Genomic DNA, 22745 nt, shown 5'->3' on the forward strand with positions numbered 1-22745 from the left:
CCCGTGTCGGCCTGTCCCCAGGGTCCTCCGCCTGCCTGGGACATCCCGGGACCTGGGGCAGTGACACGGTCATGGGGACACTTGGGGACACGGTCATGGGGATGGTGGGGCCATGGGGACACTCGGGGACACGGCCATGGGGATGGCAGGGCCATGGGGACACTCGGGGACACGGTCATGGGGATGGCAGGGCCATGGGGACACTTGGGGACACAGTTACAGAGATGGCAGGGCCATGGGGACACTCTGGAGACATTGTTACAGAGAGGGCAGGGCCATGGGGACACTTGGGGACATGGCCATGGGGATGTTGGGGCCATGAGGACACTTTGGGGACCCAGTTACAGAGATGGCAGAGCCATGGGGACACTTGGGGACACGGTCATGGGGATGGCGGGGCCATGGGGACACTTGGGGACACAGTGATGGGGATGTTGGGGCCATGGGGACACTTGGGGACACGGTCATGGGGATGGCGGGGCCATGGGGACACTTGAAGACACGGTCATGGGGATGGCAGGGCCATGGGGACACTTGGGGACACAGTGATGGGGATGTTGGGGCCATGGGGACACTTGGGGACACGGCCATGGGGATGTCAGGGCCATGGGGACACTTCGGGGACACAGTTACAGAGACGGCAGAGCCATGGGGACCCTCTGGGGACCACAGGCCCACGGGGACCCCCGCGGCCGTGGCGATGGGGACACAGCTGGCGACGCCGCCTCCACGGGGTCCCCTCAGGGCCGCCCCCGCCGGACCTTCCCGCCGCGCCCCCCCCAACATGGCGGCGCGGCGCTGCCGTCGCTCCCCGATGACGCCACCGCCGCGCCGCTCTCCCTCCCTCTCCCCCCCCCAAGGAAGGTCGCGCCGCCCTCCTTCACCCGCCACTCCCAACATGGCGCCGCCGCGCAGCCGCTCGCGTCATCAGCGGCGCGCCGCGCGGCCCGGGGCGGGCGGAAGGCGGCGGCGGCGGCGGCGGCGACGCGCAGCGGCCGTTCCGGCGGGGCGGGCGCGCACGGCGCGGGGCGGGGGGGGGCGGCGCGGGCCAGCATGGCGGCGGAGGCGGCGGCGGAGGAGGCGACGCTCAGGCCCCGTTCGCCGCCCCCAAGATGTCGGCGGCGGCCTGGTCGCGCCCGGCGTGACGTAGTGAGGCCCCGCCGGCGGGAGGGACGCGGGGGAGCGGCCGGAGCGGCGCAGGAGGCGGCGGCGGCGGCGGCGGCGGCGGCGGCGGCGGGACAGGCCGGGCCCCCGGGGGGGGATTTAAAGGGACCATGTCCCCGGAGCGGCGGCTGCTGCGGAGGCCGGAGCCGGGGTGGAGGCGGCGGGGGAGCCGCTGAGGAGGAGCAGCCCGGTGGGCCCGGTCCCGGGGGGCCGGTGGGGTGAGTGCCCGGGGCCTGGGTGGGTGGCGGCGGCGGCGGCGGCGGGGCGGGGGGGGGGGACACCCCGTGGGGACAAAGCGGAGCCGGGAGCGGGGGACCCGGGGAGGTGGTTCTGACGCCCCGTCCCGACCCCGTCCCGGGTGCTGAAACGCGGAGTGGAGGGACCCAGGCGTCCGGGGGGGGGGGGGACCCAGGCGTCCGGGGGGGGGACCCAGGCGTCCGGGGGGAGAGGCAGGGCCTGAGGTAACCGGGAAGGGACCCAGGCGTTCGGGAGGTGGGGGGGGGGGGGCGGGAAACAGGAGGGTGAGGGGGTGGGGGGTTGTGGTGACGGGGGGACCCAGGCGTCCGGGAGGGGACCCAGGCGTCCGGGAGAGGACCCAGGCGTCCGGGTGGGTTTGGAGCGGAGGAGGGGGTTCCTGTGCTGAGGAGGGGACCCAGGCGTCCGGGAGGGGACCCAGGCGTCCGGGTGGGTATAGGGAGGGAGGGGGGGGGGTCTGTGCTGAGCAGGGGACCCAGGCGTCCGGGTGGGCATTTGGGGACAGGGGGGTCTGTGCTGAAGAAGGGACCCAGGCGTCCGGGAGGGGACCCAGGCATCGGGGAGAGGACCCAGGCGTCCGGGAGGGGACCCAGGCGTCCGGCTCTGGCAGGTGCCGGGCAGCAGCCCCGGGACACCCGTGACCGAGCGGTGCCGGATTCGCCCCCCACCGTCCGGCCCTTCCCGAGCCGGTTCCCTCGGCCGCCATCGCCGGCACCACTGGACGGCACCGATCCCGCCGAGCTCGTTAACCGGGTTAAACGAGCGTCCGGCACCGGGTGACCTCACCGTCTGCGCCGGGAGCTTTTCCTCCCCGTCCACGCCGGGGCTGCGAGGGCGACAGTGCCGCCGGTGGGTTTGGTGATGAGTTTTGGTGCGTGCCGGGAACGTTTCCTCTTCCCAAGCAGCTCTCTGGAGCGGGTCGCGGTCCAGCCGGTGCCGCCGGCGCTCGGAGCAGCTCTTGGCTCATCCCGGCACTGCTGACACCGGACTTCCCTCCGCCGGACGGTTCACCCCACGGACGCCGCGAAATCGCATGACCTCGCAGTGAAATCCCCGAGGATCCCGGCACATCCCACAAAACCCCTTTGGCGCAGGATTTACCGGCGTTTAACCACGACACGGCAGCAGAAACGACGAACTCCCGGGGGGACGCGTCCTTCGCTTGTTCCGGCTTTGGGTTGGGGCAAAAAAGCCGCTTTTCTGCTAAACGAGCTCGTTAACGCCGGGGAGGAACGGAACCTCGAGCAACCGGTGACCCCGCGGGTGGAAATTATCTGGGATCGTGGCTTCCCCGGATCACCCGAAATCCCTTTTGGATGAGAATCCGGAGCGCTCGCTCCCACCGGAGCTTTCTGGGCCGGGACGTGGCACAGAGGAGGTGACGCCGGCACCGTCGTCCCACGTGTGACAAGGGGCAAAAACACGGGCGGAAAAACACGCGGCTGGTTCGAGAGTGTGGGGCCTTTGGGGGAAAAAACGGGCCGAAGATTTTGGGATAAAAACCAGCGGGTGAAGCATCTGGGATAAAACTGACAACTGGTGTTTGGGATAAAAACCAGTGGCCGAAGCCTTTGCGACAAAAACCAGCGGTTGAAGCTTCTGGGATAAAAACCATCGGCCGAAGCTTCTGGGATAAAAACTGGTGGTTGAAGCTTTTGGGGTAGAAACCGGTGGGTGAAGCGTTTGGGTTAAAAACTGGCAATTGAAGCTTTTGGGATAAAAACTGGTGGGCAAAGCTTTTGGGATAAAAACCAGCGGCCGAAGCATTTAGGGGAAAAACCGGCGGGTGAAGCTTCTGGGATAAAAACCGGCGGCTGAAGTTTTTGGGATAAAAACCATCAGCCGAAGCATTTGGGGGAAAAAACGGCGGCCGAAACTTTTTGGGATTAAAACCAGCAGGCGAAGCTTTTAGGGGAAAAACCCACGGTGGAAACATTTGGGGAAAAACCGGCGGGCCAAGCTTTTTGGATAAAAACCGGCGGGCGAAGCGTTTGGGATAAAAAGTTGTGGTCGAAGCTTTCGGGGGGAAAAACCGTCGGGCGAAGCTTTTGTGACAAAACTCTGTGGCCGGGAGGGGAAAAGCCCCGTCCCCTTGTCCCCTGGGCTCTCGTCCCCTTGTCCCCTGGGCTCCGATTGTCCCCACTTAACCGGTTTAGCATTTAAATTGTCCCCAATCTGCTCCGCCTTTGCATGGCCAGGGCTGGGGGAGGGTCCCGCACTCCTGATCGAACCCACCGAGCGAACGGAGCTTGGAAAACGAGCAGGAATCGGGGCAAAGAGCAGGAGCTCGGGAATCGAGCAGGAAATTTGGGAGACAAGCGAAAAATTTGGGAGGCGAGCAGGAAATTTGGGAGGTGAGCAAGAAATTTGGGGAGCGAGCAGCAAATTTGGAAGCGAGCGAAAAATTTGGGAGGCGAGCAGGAAATTTGGGAGGCGAGCAGGAAATTTGGGAGGCGAGCAAAAATTTTGGGAGGTGAGCAGGAAATTTGGGAGGTGAGCAGGAAATTTGGGAAACAAGCAAAAATTTAGGAAGCGAGCAGGAAATTTAGGAAGCGAGCAAAAAATTTAGGAAGCGAGCAGGAATTTAGGAAGCGAGCAGGAAATTTGGGAAGTGAGCAAAAATTTTGGAAGCGAGCAGGAATTTAGGAAGCGAGCAAAAATTTGGGAAGTGAGCAGGAAATTTGGGAAACGAGCAAAATTTGGGAAGCGAGCAGGAATTCAAAGCGGCTTTTTCAACTTTCTGGTGAGCGTTCGGGATTTTTAAGGTGCCGGCGTGGAGCGAGTCGGGGGGAAATTGTCTTATTTTCCTTTATATTTATATGCCCGGTGAGTTTGAAAAGCCCCAAGCGAGTTTTTGGCACGGCCGGGGGGGTTTTAGAGTGCGATTCCGGATGTTTTGGGGAAGGAGAAAAAGGAAATTTGGGGAAAATGCGGCTTTTTCGGTGAGCGGAGCGGGGGATGCGGCGCCGGTTTGGTTTGGTGGGTGACACCGAGCGTGGTATCGGTTCCGTCCACAAGTCGCCATCCCAAAACCCCCAGAAATTTAAAAAATAACCCCAATTTGTGGGTTTTTTCCCCATTCTCACCCCCCCTCCCATCCCAGGACGTCACCGGCACCGCGGCGAACCCCAAAACGTCCCCAGATTTGGGGTTTTCTCCCCAAAAATCAGAGCAATCTGCGGTGCCGGCACAAACATCCCGGCGCTTCCTCGGGTTCCCTTTTGGGGCGACACCGACAGATTTTTCCACACAAAGCGGAGCAGCCAGAGCAACCGGAATGAAGACGCCGCCGCGCGCGCCCGACATAATTTCGCTGGATTTAATTAAATTTCTCTTTTCGTTCCGTTTTGGCGAAGGCGCCGGGGCGGCCGCTGGGCCTTGGGGTTTGTACTCATTCGTCCTTCTCCTCCCTCGGCCCCAGGGCCTGAAAACATCTCCAATAATTCCCTCCTCATTTGCATCCCTACCTGGAAGGTATTTTTAGTCCTTTCTCTTCTTTTTCCTTCCTCGCCGTGGTAATTTTAGCTCCTTCTCTCCCCTCCTGTGCCTTTATCCTCCGGCGGAGCTGAGAAATCTGGGTTTTTAGCACCTTTTTCCTCCTATTTTTCCCCGCCCGGGTCCTGGCGTCTCCCCCCTGCAGTCTTTAGTTTTCCCAATTATTTGATTTTTCGCCCTTAAACCCACAGCGAGCGGTGTTTTGGGGCAATGGTTTATATTTTGGGGGGTTCTGCGCTCGGGCGGCCGGTACCTGGTTGTCCCCAAAGTGTCCTCAAAGTGTCCCCAAAGGTCCCAGTTTGTCCCATCGAATTAATCTGGGGGGACGGATACGACACGACGTCCCCAAATCCCCCCCCACGCCACGATTTTTGGGGGCAACCACCCTGATTTTGGGGCTCCCCGCGGTGCAAACCGGCGGCTTTCGCGGCGCCACGTGGTGGCAATTCAATTTTGGGGGATAAATAAACAATTTGGGGGCGATGGGGGATTTTGGGGGTGTCCCGAGCGGTTTCTCCGGCAAATCGCAGCACAAAGCGGGGGAAAAAAGCTTCGTATTGGGGCGAAACGGCACATTTTGGGGTCCATCGACTCTGGCAGCATCAATTTTCGCAAGGGATGAAGGACCCGACGTCTCGTCCATCTTGGGGACACCAAGAGCTTTGGCGGTCGCAGCACAAGCAGAACCGCAACCATTTTTCCTCTGTTCCATCCAAATCCGACCTCTTTTCTCATTTTCTCCTCTTTTCCCCTGAATTTCTCGCAGGTTTTTCCGGCGCTCCCCGGCCGCCCAGTGCCGCCGCGGCGTTTTCTTCCGAGCCACGAAGCCCAATCGGCGAGGGATGGAGAAAACCGTCCCTGATTTCTCGGAGCGCCAAGGAGATGGAGGCCGAACCCTCTTGATGTCACCGGAGCCCGACGCCGATACTTTTTCCCCCCCGGGTTGTCCCCAAGGCGAGGGACGTGGAGCCGCTTTCCTCCAAGACGCCAAAAACCCCCCGGAGAAGCCGGCGTTACCTGTGACGTCGCCGGAGCCGGACGAAGACACTTTCTACGCCGCGGGTGATTTGGTGACGATGAGACGGGAGGGGACAGGACCCCCCGGCGCCGAACTGCGCCCGTTGCCGGAGGGACCCGAATTCTTCTCGTCACTCTCCCGGCAAGAATCTGGCGTCGCTTTGGAAGCACACAACGTGGCCGGTGAGTCCCCGCTCGGCGCCGTCGCGGTGGCTTTTGGGGGTTAGGGACGTGTCTTGGTGTGTCACGCATGGCCGGTGACGCTCGCGTTGGCTGCGTCAGTTGGGTTGAGTCGGTTGGATTGGTTGAGTGGGGTGGGTTGGGTTCATTGGGTGGGTTCGTTGGGTTGGTTGGTTCGGTTCGTTGGGTTGGTTGGTTCCATCGGTTGGTTCGGTTCGTTGGGTTGGTTGGTTCCGTCGGTTGGTTCGGTTTGTTGGGTTGGTTGGTTCCGTCGGTTGGTTCGGTTTGTTGGGTTGGTTGGTTCCGTCGGTTGGTTCGGTTTGTTGGGTTGGTTCGGTTTGTTGGGTTGGTTCGGTTTGTTGGGTTGGTTCGGTTCGTTGGGTTGGTTCGGTTCGTTGGGTTGGTTCGGTTCGTTGGGTTGGTTCGGTTCGTTGGGTTGGTTCGGTTCGTTGGGTTGGTTCGGTTCGTTGGGTTGGTTCGGTTCGTTGGGTTGGTTCGGTTCGTTGGGTTGGTTCGGTTTGTTGGGTGGTTCAGTTGGGTTGGTTGGTCTGGTTCGCTGGTTCGATGGGTTGAGGTGGTTCAGCTGATGGTTGTGCCGGCGCGGTTGGTGGTTGATGTCGCTCTCGGAGTGTTGATGTTCCCCAAATGGTGACGTCTCGCAGTGAGAAACGTGGGGTGGAAGGAGAAGCGAGGGGACAACTGCTGGGCCATCGTCCCTGTGCCATCGTCCCTGTGCCATCGTCCCTGTGCCGTCGTGCCACCAGATGGGCCCAAAACCCGGCGGTGGCTCCAGTTGGTGGCATTTTGGAGACCCCTCGTCCCCCCCGCTGTGGTGTCAGGACCCCAATCCGAGTGTTGTCCTCATTTGGGGACATTTTACCTGTCCCAAAACCTGGTGCCACATCCTGCTCTGGGGACGCTGTGACAGTGTAGGGTGTCACCAATACGGGACCTCTGTGCCTCAGTTTCCCCCCCGCAAAATGGGGAGAAATCCCATGGGATTTGGGCCGGCAGGAGCTCGTGGCGCCTGTTCTTCTTGCTCGTGTGTCCTCATTGGATTTAGGCTGTAAAATGTGGGTTTTTTCTTGGTTTGCACGGTGAGGATTTGGAGACGGAGATGTGCCGGGTCACCCATGGATGCCGGTGTCAGAAAGGACCACGTGTGCTGCTAAAATTGGGTGGGAAACATGAAATATTGGTGCAAATAACGAATGTTTATTGTTCGCTTTGTATAGTCCCAAAGTTGGGTGTCGGGTTTTGGACGGATCCGTTCACGGCCCCAAATCTGGGTGTCGGGCTTTGGATGGATCCGTTCACAGCCCCAAATTTGGGTGTCGAGTTTTGGATGGAGCGATTCATGGCCCCGAATTTGGGTGTCGGGTTTTGGATGGAGCCGTTCACGGCCCCAAATTTGGATGTCGGGTTTTGGACAGATCAGGTGCACAACCCCAAATTAAGAGGTCGAGAAGGTCAGAGTATCCCCAGGCCCAGCAATGTCAAGCTTAGTCCTAAATCTGGTCCGGAGTTGGTTCTTAAACCCTTGTGGTAGATGTTTACGTGATCAACGAGCCCAACCCTTAAACTCTCTCTCAACCAAGTCTCAAATTCTTGGTTGAGGACGATGTGTGTGAAGTTGTTGAGATGCTGCTCCCGTCCCACATCTTCCCAAGTGCTGTCGCTCCAACGACCCTTCCTTGGGGATCAGGACAGAGCAAAGCGCCGGAGCGGTTGGTCTACTGGGCAAGAAAATTAAGAGGTTGAGGAGGTCAAAGTATCCCCAGGCCTTGCAATGTCAAGGTTAGTCCTGGATCTGGGCTTTGCTGGGGTGACGAGACCTCTGGCACTGTCCTGGTTTTAATTGTGACGCATCAGGATGAATCTTAGGGTTGTTTTTTGGGGAAAACGTGTTGTTCTCGCGAAGTGGGTCCCCAGGTGAAGTTCTCCGGTGTAGGGAATGGTGCTTTGGTTTGGTTTTGGGTTGAGCGGTGAGCTCCAGGTCTCTCTAAACCCTGGTCTGGAGCGGAGCAGCTCCCGTGTGGCCCGTATCAACCGCTCGGCTGCTTTTCTTTCTTTTTTATGGCCCGTTTTTGAACCTCGTCCAGAAAAGATACGCGAGTCACAGGAGCAGAGACCCGGAGGAGGTGCCGCTCCCGCTAATCTCGTCTTAACTCCTCGGAACAGTCCCCGGCACCTGCACCCGGTGACCTTTTCTGGGTTATTTTGCACAGAAAAAGGGCTGCCCCTGAAATCGTGGCCGTTTCCCAGCGTCGTCTCCTTCCTGGCCGCGCTTGGGCTGAGTTTAAGCTCTTGGATTTCAACCTCTCTCAACCAGGAGGTTTCGCTCCCAGTCCTGGGAACCTTCCTTACTAATTACCGCTTCGTCAGCCTCTCGGCTCGCAAACGGCGCCAGGAAAGATGTCATGTTGTTGCCTAGCAAATAAATAATTGAATACTTGAGTCTGAGACAACAGGCAGGGCCGGAGGAGAGTTGGAAACCTCAAGTAGCGGGAGGTTTTTTTCCATGAAGCGTCTCCCCCGACGCGGGAGGGACGACACTCTCACCCATCAACCTCTTCCCAAAGACTTTTGGGGTTGGCGACTCCCCACCCGCGTCCAAAATTGGGATTTAATGGCCGCACGAGGGTTGGGTTGGGTGGTTGTGAGCCCGGTGGTGTCACGACGTGGTCAATGGTGCCACCGAGACAACGGGGTGAGTGTTGTCGGAGGCGTTTTCTTGCCAAAACCGGTCTTTTGCAGCCCCAAACGATGGCGTTGAGCCGGCCGGGGGTGCGGTGAGGAGGGGTCCTGCCCGGTGTCCCCCCTGCCATGCGGGGACGCGGTTCCCACCGCATTGGCCAAGCCGTGGAGCACCTGCCGTGCCCGTCTGTCGGCGTCTATAAATAACCCTCCAAATCCAGCCCCGCTCCCGCTAACCGGGACGCGGGTTAAAAATAAGCCGGGCTCAACGCCGGGAGGCACGGCCGCAGGTTCTCCTGCCGCCTCGCAAAGTAGGACGTGGCCCCGTCCTCCTCCTCCGCTGGGGAGGAAAGGTTCCATACTGGGGCAAATTGAGGTTTTTTTGGCCGTGCAAAGGCAAGATCTCAGTCGGGGTGAGAGCGGCGTAAACGTGCCGTGGCTGCGGGGTTGGGTTTTTGGGGACGTTTTGCTTCTGTCCCACAGCCCTCCCGTTCCCTCCAGGCTGCTGGAAAACCTCCACGCGTGGCCTAAATCTATTTTTTCTCAATATCAGGGGGATAAAAGCTCTTCAGGAGCGTGTACGGGATAAGCGGCTACGGCAACAACTCTTTCTTTTTTTGCGAGAGGAAACGGCTGCTGGGTCAGGCTGGGGATGGAGACGCCGTAACCATCTCCCAAGCCCGACAGAAACGAGTTTGTGCTTCGGCGCGAGGCCGCGTTGATCCAGAGTTTGTTGCCGATGAGAAAACGCGACTCGTTTGTTGAGGGGACAACAAAAAACCGAAGTTTTTAAGTGAGTTAATGGCAAAAAGGACTAAAGAAAACATCAGTCTGGTGGTTGAGGAGGTCAGTCACGTCAGAAATAGGGAGGAAAATAAAGGAGAGACGTTTTGTGGCGTCTTCACCTGTGTCTTTAACACTGGCGATCGGCCACGGGTCCCCGTTGGGTTGGAAGATCACGACTTGGAGAGTGATCGTCTCCCAGTTGACTTTGAACTTGTGCGGGATTTGCTGCAGGAACGTTGGTCGGATGGGATTTGTCCCACGGTACTGGGGGAGTTGGAGAATTTATGGAGCGTCTTGCGATTCTGAAGAATCCCGGTCAACTGGAAGCTGGAAAATGCTATTTCCAATTTCCAAGAAAAACAACCCTGGTAATTATAGGGCTGTTGGTCTCGCTTTGGTGCCCAGTAAAATGATGGAGAAGGTTATTCTGGGAGTTATTGAAAAACACGTGGAAGACGACGCAGTCGTTGGTCAAAGCCAACGTTCGGTTGATGAAGGGACAGTCAAGTTGTCCCAACCAAACGTCGTTGGTTTGACCCAACCAAAGATTATTTGCCCTTGTGGGTGAAGGGGAGGCAGTGGATATGTTTTGGGGGTATTTTAGCCCATTTTTGATAGCATCTCTTGCAGTCTCCTTCCAGATATGGGCACAACATGTTGGGTGAAGAGCTGGCCCAAGGGTGAGGCTCAAGAATTGAAGCCAATGGAGCAACATCTGGCCGGTGGCCACTTTCTAGTGGAGTCCTCTGGGGTTTTTCTCTCTTCGGTGTTTCTATGGATGACCCGACGCACGCGTTGAGCGCACGCTCGGTAACGATCGTGCTAAATTAGGAGAAGCTGTTGGTTCCCTCGAGGGTAGAGAGAGGCCCAACGGAGAGATCTTGATAGATCAGAGCGTTGGGCGATCACCAACCGCGTGACGTTGAACGGGGACAAACGCCAGATTCTGCAGCTGGGATGGTGTCGTCCGGAATGTACGGGCAGATTTGGGGACAAGAGCCCCAGGAGCCCATGCATGTGTTGAGGTGTCCCCAGGAGCCCACGTGTGTGTCGAGGTGTTCCCAAGAGCCCACGTATGTGCTGAGGTGTCCCCAGGAGCCCACGGTCATGCCAAGGTGTCCCCAAGGGCCCATGCTCTTGCCAAGGTGTCCCCAAGGGCTCACGCTTGTGCTGAGTTGTCCCCAAGGGGCCACGCTCATGCTAAGGTGTCCCCAGGAGCCCACTCTCGTGCCGAGGTGTCCCCGAGGACCCACGTGTGTGCCGAGGTGTCCCCAGGAGCCCACTTGTATGCCGAGGTGTCCCCAAGGGCCCACACGTGCTGAGGTGTCCCCAGGAGCCCACACTCATGCCAAGACGTCCCCAAGGGTCCACGCTCACACCGAGGTGTCCCCAAGGGCCCACATTCTTGCTGAGGTGTCCTCAAGGGCCCACGGTCATGCTGAGGTGTCCCCAGGAGCCCACGGTCATGCCGAAGTGTCCCCAAGGGCCCACGGTCATGCCGAAGTGTCCCCAAGGGCCCATGTTCATGCCGAAGTGTCCCCAAGGGCCCATGTTCATGTCGAAGTGTCCCCAGGAGCCCACGGTCATGCTGAGGTGTCCCCAAGGCCCCTGCTCATGCCAAAGTGTCCCCAAGGGCCCATGTTCATGCTGAGGTGTCCCCAAGGCCCTCAGGAATCTTCTCCGTGGTCTTACGGCATCTAAAACGGCCTTTGGAGACCTTCTCGCCGGTTAATATTACAGATACAGAAGAGCTGAGCTTGTGGCTTCCCTTGGCTCCCCCGTCGTTGCTTTTTTAGGTGATTAAAATCCTCATTTGAACGACAGCGAAGCCAAAACCCACCGGCAGATGGAGGAAAAATTTGATGGGGGAGTTGGAGGCACCCGGAGCGAAAAAAAAAAAAAAAGAAAAAAGGGGGGGGGACATGGACGTGAATCGCCGGTCAAAACGGCCCCGCTTTTCTGGGAGCAACGGAGATGTGCTGGAAGTGGAACCGAGATGGATCCAAACAAGACGAGGTTACGACAGAGCCTGGACGCCTTTCAAGGCGCTTGGAGAGAAATTCGCCTTTCGTCAACTGCTGGACGCGGGCGCTGCTGACGAGGAAAGTTTTCTGCCACCCGTCACGTAAATCTGAAGGCTGGATGGAGCAGAGCGGGGTCCAGATTTGCTCCCGGGCCTGATAACTCTTGAAGGGGGATAAGAAAAAGGAAAGGTTTTCAACGATGGGCTTGGAATGGCCTCTGAAAAGGCGCAATTTGGGCGGTGAAAGAGTTGAATGGAGGGCCGGCACCCTCGGGCCGCTCGCCTTTTGTGTTTAAAAACCTCGGGAATGGGGGAAATGCAGGGTTGGAGACACCTCAGAAAATACCCCGTTCCACAGGTATTTGTGGTCAGATTTGCGGAGAAAATACACCATTCAATGGGTCTTCCTGCCCAGATTTGGGGAGAAAATACCCCATTCAACAGGTATTTGTGCCCGGATTTGGGGTAGAAAATACCCCGTTCAATGGGTGTTTGTGCCCGGATTTGGGGTAGAAAATACCCCGTTCAATGGGTGTTTGTGCCCAAATTTGGGGTAGAAAATACCCCGTTCAATGGGTGTTTGTGCCCAAATTTGGGGTAGAAAATACCCCGTTCAATGGGTATTTGCGCCTGGATTTGGGCTGTGTAAGACAGGGGTGGTTAAAGAGAGCTCGTGAAAAACGTGTCTTTTGGGGGGGATTTGAAGCCTTTTTGGGGCGTTAGAGGTATTTTAGGGGAGTTTAGAAATCTCGTTGCAGGGGTGAAGCCTCATAGGGGGTTTAGAAGCTTCTTTTGGGGGTTTAGAAGTCTGGGGGGGGGTTAGAAGTTTTTTAGGGGGGTTAGAAGCCTTGTGGGAGGGTTTGAAAGACTCATGGGGGGGTTAAAAGTCTTTTAGGGGGGTTTAGAAGTATTGGGGGGGTTAGGAGCTTGTTGTTGGGGTTTAAAAGCCTCATGGGGGGAGTTTAAAAGTCTTTGGGGGGGTTTAGAAGCCTTGTGGTGGGGTTAGAAGCTTCATGGGGGTTTAAAAGTCTTTTGGGAGGGTTTAGAAGCCTTGTGGGGGTTTAGGAGCATCGTGGGGGGGTTAGAAACCTCGCAGGGGGTTTTGAAACCTCATTTTAGAGGATGGACCCAGATCAGATGCCCCCCCGCCTTGCCCAACGCAGGCCCAGGAGGGCATCCTGAACCCGTCCAGACCTCAGCTCGGTTTCCCAAAGCGCGTGAAGGTTTTGCCGGAGGTTTTTTCCGGGCTGAAATCGGGAGGTTTCGGGGTTTGGGGGTGTCCCTGATGGTGCCGCGGGCTGAGCAGCGTCGTCCTCCCCACCCCAAGAAGGTCGCAGGGTTTGGGGTGCCGAGCGTTCATCTTCGCCCCGCGGTCTCATCCTGCTTCTGCTGGAGCCTCGGAAATACCACGTGAGCCTGAAATCGTGGAAACCTCCAATATTTGGGGTATTTTAGGGAGTCTGCGTCTCTCCGGAGGCTGCAAGCGAGCCCCCAAGGCTGGGAACAAGCCCTTAACCCCAGTTATTTAGCTCGTACCCCCAGCTTTTGCCTTTTTCTCGGAGGAAACACAACCCAAAGTTTCGCCTCGCAGCTCCTGGAGCTTTTGGGATGAGTCCGGTCTCTCCAGGTCTCTCCATCCCCCCCGTGCCGGCACACGGCTCCAACTCATCCCCCGGGGCTCTGCAAACACCCCGAGAGCCCAGATAACCCGAATTTAACCCGAGTTTAACCCGTGTCCCCTGGCCGAGGAGTGCGGGGAGGCTGGAAACCAGAGCGGAGCAGTGTCGGGTTCCCCCGGGCCGTGCCAAGCCAAACACGCCACGCCGCTCGCGGCGGAGGGGCCGCTTTTCCTGCTGCTCGCACCTGTTTGGGTCGCGGTTCACCTCTCCCCAGCGCGGGGTCTGGGCACCGACTCCTCGACCCATCTCGCGCAGCGTTTTGGGGACAAAACGAGGGGTTTTTCCGCCTCGTTAGATCTGCTGGCGGTTTTCCAGCGTGGAGTGAGTTCGAGCCGCTGACGTCGAGCTGGATTTTCTCCCAAGTCGTCCGTGAGCTGCAGGTTGCGAACCACAGCTGGATATATTTTTTTTATGTATATTTTTTGCGGGTTTTCCGGCTTTTTTCCCCCCCCCACAACCACACCGTCGGTGACTCAGAGCTCCCATGTGATCGCCGAGCGCGGCAGGTCGTCCGTCATCCAGCGAACGAGCTTCCCATCGCGTCCCGCCCGACCGGCCCCGTCTCCCTTCCCCTTCCCGGCGTCACCCCGGCGTTTTTGGCACAACGTCCCCATCGTTTCCCCTCGGGGTGCTGCTCCCCGGCTCATCGGGGACCCCCCGGTTGGGTCAGGAGCAGGTAGGGGACGTCACCGGCAGCCGCTCGGGCTCTCCAGGCGCCTCTTTACTGCGACCCCTCAATGTTTCCTCCTCGGTTGCGTCTTTGCCCCCGCAAATATTTTTTCCAGCGGCCTTCACGACCTTCTCTAGATCTTCCTCAGCCTCCACGGGTCCTTCTGGCTTTTACGCCGCTGCGACGCGTCTTCTCTACCTTGAGGTTGGTCCCGTTGGGTCTCCAAAGCCCTCACCGTTGGGTTGTGGCAGCCAAAGCCACAGTGGGGACCCCCCCGGGGCCCCCGTGGGGCCGTGTCCCCGCTCATCGGTCACGGAAGGGTGCGGCTCTTCCTCCGGGCAGGCGGCTCGTCCTCTCTTGGCTGCGCTCGTCGGCTCGCGGACCCGCAGGTTGGCCCCTTTCTTGGAAAAGAAACGGCGCGCGGCCGCGCAGCTGCTTCTCAGAAGACGACGGCGCCCAAACGCTCGAGGTTGGGGAGACAAAACGCGAACGGCTTCTTCTGGCTGGCCCTGGCAGGTCCCACGAGGGACCGCGGTGTCCCTGGAGAGCCGCGGCGGGGCTCCCGGCCGCACACTTCGCATCTCCTTGCCGCCCCGGGGAGGGTTTCACCAGCCCCTGGTGACGGGCGAGATGAGGCTCCTCATCCCCCGTTTTACCGTTTTCCTCCCCAATCGCAGCTCAGCAGCAGGACGGGGTCCCCGGCGGAGCCGCTTTGGTGGGTCGGTGAGTCGCCCCGAGTCGCTCCTCTCTCTGGCGTTGGCGTCCTGGCGGCGGGACGGGCGCCAGGAGCCGCCGGTTCTCCCCTACGCCCACGTCAAGGTCCCACCGCGCAACGTGGCGCTCGCCAGCGTCCCCGGTGAAGCCTCGCTCGGGTCCTTCCCCCAGATGTTTGTGCACGGTCGGTGGAACCGCGGCAATAAACATCCCGGGGAGCGCAGCCAACGTCTCGGGACGTGTCACGTTTCCTACGGCTCCAGTTTCCAGGAGCGCTCGAGGTTTCCTGAGCTTTGCTGACTCGGGAGCTCGAGTGCCAGCCCGTGCGCACCGGCCAACGCTTGAGTTTAGCTTTTTATTTTTCTTGTTTTTCAGCAGTTTGCTGAGACCCGGCTGTCCCCGCGGGACTCCCGCGCCTCTCGGCATGAAAACTTGGTGCCCTCTTGAGAATCAGCAACAGATGGGTGATGATTTCTGAGCCAAACACGAGGATCTTTTGGGTCATTCCTTATATCTGTGCCAAATACGAGGATTTCTTGGGTGACTCTTTATTTCCCCTGAGCCAGACACGATGGTGTCTTGGGTGTTCAGACACGATGGTGTCTTGGGTGTTTATTTCTGAGCCAGACACAACAATATCTTGGGTGATTTTTTTATTTCTGAGCCACGCATGAGAATCTTTTGGGTGATTCTTTATTTCCCCTGAGGCAGAAATGAGGATCTCTTGGGTGTTTCTTTATTTCTGAGCCAGACACGAGGATCTCTTGGGTGATTTTTTTTATTTCTGAGCCAGACACGAGGATCTCTTGGGTGATTTTTTTATTTCTGAGCCAGACACGAGGATCTCTTGGGTGATTTTTTTTATTTCTGAGCCAGACACGAGGATCTCTTGGGTGATTCTGTATTTGGTGGAAAATCCTGTGCTTGGGTCACGACAACCCCATGAACGCTCCAGGCTGGGGAAGAGCGGCTGGAAAAGGACCTGGGGGTGTTGAACAGGAGCCGGCGTGTGCCAAGTTGGCCAAAGTGGCCACCAGTATCCTGGCTGGTACCAGCACCGGTGTGCCCAGCGGGACCAGGGAAGTGACCGTCCCTGCGCCGGGCACTGAGGAGGAAAAACCGCGAATCCTGGGGGCGGTTTTGGGCCCCTCAGCTCAGGGCTTAAAATGGCGGCACCAGAATCACTTCAGGGTTCAAAATGGCGCCAGAATCACCTCAGGGCTCAAAATGGCGCCAGAATCACCTCAGGGCTCAAAATGGCGGCACCAGAGGCACCAAGATCACCTAAATACACAAAATGTTGGTCCAAGGGGCACCAGAATCACCTCAGGGATCAAAATGGCGGCACCAGAATCACCTCAGGGCTCAAAATGGCGCCAGAATCACCTCAGGGCTCAAAATGGCGCCAGAATCACCTCAGGGATCAAAATGGCAGCACCAGAGGCACCAAGATCACCTAAATACACAAAATGTTGGTCCAAGGGGCACCAGAATCACCTCAGGGCTCAACATGGCAGCACCAGGGGCACCAAGATCACCTCAAAACACGAAATGGCACTAAAACCACCTCAAAACACAAAGTGGCGGCCCCAGGGGCACCAGAATCACCTCAGGGCTCAAAATGGCACCAGAATCACCTCAGGGATCAAAATGGCACCAAAATCACCTCAGGGCTCAAAACGGCGGCACCAGGGGCACCAAGATCATCTCAAAACACGAAATGGCACTAAAACCACCTCAAAACACAAAGTGGCGGCCCCAGGGGCCCCAGAATCACCTCAGGGCTCCAAATGGCGCCAGAATCACCTCAGGGCTCCGATGGCGGCCCCAGGGCTGTTGGGATCACCTCACGCCAAGAAAAACCTTGAGGAGCTGCAGCGAGTTCAGAGGAGGGAACGGAGCTGGGGAAGGGGCTGGAGAAGGAGGCTGAGGGTGGAAATTTGGGGTGATTTCTTCCCCAAAGGGCTGTGGGGCGTTGGAACAGGCTGCCCAGGGCAGTGCTGGAGCCGCCATCCCCGGAGGGGTGAACGGATGAGGCTCTTGGGGACATTTTAGTGCTGGGGTTGGGTTATGGTTGGACTTGATGACCTTGAGGGTCTTTTCCAACCAAAACAATTCTGTATTCTCTGAAATCTTGCATGGTGAAGAGCGAGTGAGGGACAACCAGGACTGCTGGCATCAGAAAATCCCCTGTGGAAAACGGGTGCTGATGGGGTCGGCGCCGTTCGGTGTTTTCTCGAGTCCGTGGTTCATCATTTTGGCGTCGCCGCCGCCGTGTGATGCTGGAAGGGGCCGGGGGGGGTGGCCGTGCCTGCCTTGCTCTGAGCAGCTGGGCTGAACTGGAGCTCACTGGGATGCTGAGTCAGCACCTTCAGCGCCTTCCCCGACTCCATCTGCTCCTCCGCCACTTCCTGAGCGGCCGTTGCCGTTGTAACTGCTGGAGGGACGACCCGTCACGATAGCGGGGACAGGACATCCCCTATAGGGGTAGGACGCGGGGCCGCTCGCCTACAGTCTGGCAGGGGGTTTTGGGGGCTGCGGCGTGCGGGAAATCCTGGTTTTCATCCCCAAAAAGGGGGACGCGATAGATGGGATGTGTGGAAAGAGGGTGGGAATCCCCGGGCTTGGTTTTAGGGGAGGTGGGAGGTGCTGGTCCCAAAGCCCATCCAGAAGGAGGGACGGGTGCTGGTCCCAAAGCCCACCCAGCGGGAAGTGCGGGTGCTGGTCCCAAAGCCCACCCAGCGGGAAGTGCGGGTGCTGGTCCCAAAGCCCACCCAGCGGGAAGTGCGGGTGCTGGTCCCAAAGCCCACCCAGCGGGAAGTGCGGGTGCTGGTCCCAAAGCCCACCCAGCGGGAAGGACGGGTGTTCACAGGTCGCTCTGAGGTTTCTTTGTGCCCGTTTTGACCCGCGACCACCACCACGTGTTGCTGGTGGATGAGGAATGTAGGGCAGCTTTGGCCCAGAGGCAACGTGGCCTCCGTCGTCTTCTCCTGTGGGAAACATCTACGTGTTCATTTTTGGTCCATGGCTCTCCTAAAATTTTCTAGTAATGCTGACATTGGGGTGTTGCTGGTTTTGGTGGTGCCCGGAGGTCCTTGTCTCCTGCTCTGGAGTTCCCGGTGGTTTGATTTCTCTTGCCAAGAGCTTTCTCGACTTGGTGGGACCAGGACGTTGTACCTGTCCTCGGTTGTCCTGGTGTCTCCCCATAGCAGGTGCCCAATCTCCAGCTTTTTTGGGGCGGGAATACCCTCGAAGAGCTTGAACCTCTACTCGTTGCAGCCTCTTTTGTAGGATCTCTGTGTTCTGCTTCTCCTCTCGCCCGCTCTCAGCTCGGAGCCACGTGCGGGGACGCCGGGATTGACGAACCAAAGCGCCAACAGCAGCTTTGCCCACCGAGCACCGATATTTGCACGGCAAACACCAGCCCAGCTTGGACTGGACCTGCTGTGGGTTGGCCAGCATGGACGTGGCCTTGGAGAGATCTTTAGATTGGAATTTTGGAGTATTTTCTTCCCCAAAGGGCTGTGGGGCGTTGGAACAGGCTGCCCAGGGCAGTGCTGGAGTCGCCGTCTCTGGAGGGGTGAACAGAGGAGGTTCTTGGGGACATTTTAGTGCCAGGGTTGGGTTATGGTTGGACTCAATGACCTTGTGGGTCTCTTCCAACCTCTTCTATGATTCTATGATTCTTGCATGGCTGTTTTGGGCTGGAAAAGCCAAGTTTGGGGTCATGGGATGGATTTGGAGATGGCCGGGTTGTGGGAAACTCCTACTTCTCTGCGTTTCCAGCGAGCTTTGGGGGAGCTCAATATCGTCTACGGTGTTGGGGGCTGGAAAACAAACCCCATCTCTTGACCATCATATAATTGAACGTTTCCAGTCTGGGATTCGTCGTTACACCAGCAACAAACCCGAATTTGCGCCATTCGACGTGGCAGAAATCCCCGTGGTTGGGTTGGGTGGTGGCACCGCGGTGAACACGACACCACCGCGGCGTTTCCCCACCGCTGTCGACCGGTAATCCCGCTCATTTGGGTCCGTCCGCTGTTTTTTTGGCACTGTTTGGATCACAAAAAGCCACATGTTGGACCAATTTTGGTTTTTTTTCTCAATTATTTACAATACGCAGAAGCTTTATCAGCTGCTGGCACCAACGAGCGATTCTTCCGGCACCTTTAGCTCTCAAATTAAACACCCAAGACTAAAGCCTGAGCCTTAGGTAGGAGCTGGTCTTTAATTCCAGAGCTAAATCGTGTCGGGTGACATCTTGCGTCACTCGGAAGATGATGCAATAACTCACCCTTTTGCCTAATCCCGTTGCTCAAACGGCCAAGTCCCCCAGCCTGGCCCTAGAGGAGCTAAAATATCTTATTCTTGCCTATTTTTTCAGTTTGTTTAGATAGGCTGGAAGAAAACAGAGCACGCGGAGGCTCAGCGGAAGCTTTTTGGGGGCCATCAGCTCGTTTTTGAGGACGTTTCAAAGTCCTCAAGTCGCTCAAAAAACTGGTATTGCAAATTCCGGTCCAACTAGCTTAATTTTTGATTTCTGATGAGTCCAGTTCTGGTCTAAACCAAGTCTTCACCTTCTGGAGAAGCTTCTTTTTTTTTCCTTCCTTAATTGAGACCGGTCCAGCCCATCCTCAGAGCGACATCCTCTGGAAGTTTTGGTCCTTCTGCTTCAGGAGCTTTTGAAGTTTGGGAAATAATTGTAATTTTTTTTAATTTTTAGAGGTTTTTTTAAAATCTTAGCTCTTTTAGGCTGTCACTAGGCATTTTTTGGGATCTGGGTGGAAAACTTTCAGGAGAATTTAGTTTCTTGGCCGAACTCTTCAGAAGAGAGATCCTGTCCCTGTTTCGAGGTGGTCTTGGTGGAAACCACCATCCAAAACACCTCTTGGCTTCAGATTCTTGAGCTTTTGGGGGTTTTTAATCCTAAAATCACAGAATAATCGAGGTTGGAAGGACCCTGTGGAGATCTTCATCCCATCCCTGTGCTCAAAGCGCGGCCAACCTCAAAGTCCGGTTGCTCAAGCCCCATCACATTGAGTTTTGAGCGTCTCCAAGGATGGAGATCCCCCATCTCTGGTGTGTCCCCCTCCCACGAGGAAGAGTTTCCTACCTTGGGACTTCCTTGGCCTTTCGTTGTACATGCCCGGGAGGAATTTGGCTTCATCTTCTCTACACCCTCTGATTAGCGGCTTCACGGTCTCATCTTGAGGCAGAATGACCCAACTTCCCAGCCTGCCATCAGCCAGCCTACAACGATCCTGGACCCTTCTTGGATCTACCAACATCTCCGTCACCTCCTGACGTGGCGGGGTGACCTTTGTAATTATCACCGTTACCGTTTGGTGCGTTGGTCTGAAAATGCACCTTGAGTAGCTCCGGTACACGATGAGCTGGACCCGTTGTGTAGGAGGCACCTGCCACACCAAGAGCGGTGACGTGGAAAAGCACCTCAAGGTGCATCCCAGTGGTTTTTGGGGTGGTGGTGAAGGTTTAGGCGAAGTTTTGCCCCCTGGTACGTGACGGAGCCTCTCGAGCGTCTCGTTAACCTCAGCTTATCAGCCCCAAGCGTGACGGCCTTGGTGAGCTGGGGCTTTTTTGGCTCTTCTGGAGACGTCGGTGTTTCTCAATCCCTGACCTTTGAACTGTGTTCGTTAATTAACCGTCACCAAATTTGTGTCGAGCCGGGTCCGCCACGTCTGGGAAAGCTCCTGCTCTCCGCGTAACCGCTCCCGTACTGGGAAACTTGTGTTTTTTCCCTTATCTCCAGCTTTTTGTGTGTGTTTTGGCCACGAGCTCGCAGGATGGCTCGATTTTCAGCGCGTCTTGATGTCCTGGCAGGGCTGTGTTAACCCGTGGGAGAGAGCAAAAACAGAGAGGAGAACCCGTGGCCCCGAAACGAGGGTGTTTGACCTCTCGGAGCCGAGACCGTGAGCTCAGAAATGAATTCGGCTTCGCCGCGTTCTCCCGGGAGAAGCCGCCGCTCCCGGGGCTGAGGAGCAGCTCGGGCTGATGACCATAGAGGGTAAATCGGAGCCTGCGGAGCCCGAGACGTTCAACTCCCTCGTCTCTCGCTGTTTCCAAGAAACCAGGATTCGCAGGGAGTGCAGTTACGTGCTCATCAGGAGAAAGATAAATCACCGCGTGTTTTCCTCTAAAGGAGACGGTTGCTAAAAATAGGAGCCGCGCTGGAGCTCCAGAGAACAAAAGAGTCCCCGGGAGGCTCCTGCGCCGCCTGCGATCAGTGTCTCTGTCCCCACACCAGGGATTTATGGAATAAAATCTGCTGATTTGGGAGAGTTGGAGTTTTTTCCCCATCTGTTTCCCCGTCGTTCTTGCCCGGGCTGGTTGGTGACTCAGCCTTTCCTGCGCGAACGCCGCCGGGCGGCCGTGACCTCGGGGCTTGGCCCTGGATCCCCACGGCCTTTTCCGAAATGATTTTGATGCCAAAAGGAGCTGATTTGGGAGCCGGGGGTGCTGCCGTCTCTCCGGGACAGGTGCCGATGCCGGGTAGACCCTGGCGACGCGCGGTCCCAGCTCTGCTTTGAGGTGAAGGAGCTCCAGCCCCATCATCTCCACATGATACCCACACCTTGGAGATGCTCGGCCTCAAAAGTCTTGTGGATGAGAAGCCAACCCCGGCTTTTCATGTCCCTTTTTGGGGCAGATCCCAAACCGGCGCGGTGACCCAAACGCCACGTTCCTCCTGGTTTTACGGCACATAACCAATAATCCGTCAAATAAATGCAAACAGTGAGCGGCTGCGTCCATCCCCGAGGGGACGGCGTTGGTTTGGGCTGCGGAGGCCACAGACGGTGGCAGCAAACCCCGTGGCCTTGGCCGCATGTTTCCGACGCGTTCCCCGTTCCCGGGACACGCGGCTCCATCCCGCTCTCGCTCTTCTTTGCGTTCGCCGTTCAAGGTCGTCGGTCGGTGTGTGGTGGAGGCCGAGCTGCTCCTTGATGTCCCTGTTCTCCGTGAGCCCCAGGCGTGGGCTGGGCCGGGGCTGCGCCCTCCACCGAGCTGGGGACGTCACCGTCCCGTGGCCTTCGGGGTGTCCCCACCGCGCCAGGGAGATCCAGGCGACTCTTGGGCTGTTGGGCGTCCCATGACCCAAGATGATGATGATGATGGGAGCAGAGATGTGGGACAAATTCTTGTCCCAGCAGCAAGTTTTCTTGCCTGGGACCAGGCTTTTGGGTGTCCCATGACCCAAGATGATGATGATGATGGTGACAATTCCTTGTCCCAGCAGCAAGCTCGTTTGCCCAGGGCCAGGCTGCCCATGACCCAAGATAATGATGACGATGATGGGAACAGGGACAGGAGACAATTCCTTGTCCCAGCAGCAAGCTCGTTTGCCCAAAGCCGGGCTGCCCATGACCCAAGACGACGATGATGATGATGATGATGTTGATGATGATAACAATTCTTTGCTCCGGCAGCAAGTTTTCTTGCCCAGGGCCGGGCTGTTGGGTGTCCCATGACCCAAGGTGATGATGACGATGATGGGAACAGGGACAGGGGACAATTCCTCGTCCCAGAAACAAGTTTGCTTGCCCAAGGCCGGGCTGCTGGGCATCCCATGGCCCAAGAAGATGTTGATGATGATGATGGTGACAATTCCTTGTCCCAGCAGCAAGGTTGTTTGCCCAGAACTGGGATGTTGGGTGTCCCATGAGCCAAGATGATGACGATGCGAACAGGGACAGGGGACAATTCCCTGTCCCAGCAGCAAGTTTACTTGCCCAAGGCCAGGCTGTTGGACCTCCCATGACCCCAAGATGATGATGATGATGATGATGTTGATGATGATGGTGATGACAGTTCCTTGTCCCAGCAGCAACTTTGCTTGCCCAGGGCCGGGCTGTTGGGTGTCCCATGACCCAAGATGATGATGATGATGATGATGATGGGAACAGGGCCAGGGCCCAGACGGGTTCCATCCAGCCATCTTTGCTGGACGCAGCCAGAGGCTTTTCTCCTCCTGAGGAAGGACGAACCTGAGTCTGATAGACCTCACGGACCCTGCAGATCTTGAGGAGGATTTTCCTTCCCCAAA

General features: G+C 57.5%; 1 protein-coding gene across 3 annotated transcripts in view; it reads left to right on the forward strand.

The window, feature by feature from the left end:
• Positions 1-1053: 1053 nt before the first annotated feature.
• The window catches only part of WIZ (WIZ zinc finger), a 50659-nt gene continuing 28967 nt past the window's right edge, over positions 1054-22745 (forward strand). For 2 of the 3 annotated variants that reach the window (XM_065655038.1, XM_065655037.1), the window contains exon 1: positions 5686-6114. In XM_065655038.1, the coding sequence (XP_065511110.1) occupies positions 5757-6114 (358 nt within the window). In that variant the 5' untranslated portion in view covers positions 5686-5756. Of the gene's footprint in view, positions 1383-5680; positions 6115-22745 lie in introns of those variants that run through there. The other variant, XM_065655036.1, reaches the window with a different exon arrangement.

Source organism: Caloenas nicobarica, chromosome 36, assembly GCF_036013445.1.
Source record: "Caloenas nicobarica isolate bCalNic1 chromosome 36, bCalNic1.hap1, whole genome shotgun sequence".
Classification (NCBI taxonomy): domain Eukaryota; kingdom Metazoa; phylum Chordata; class Aves; order Columbiformes; family Columbidae; genus Caloenas; species Caloenas nicobarica.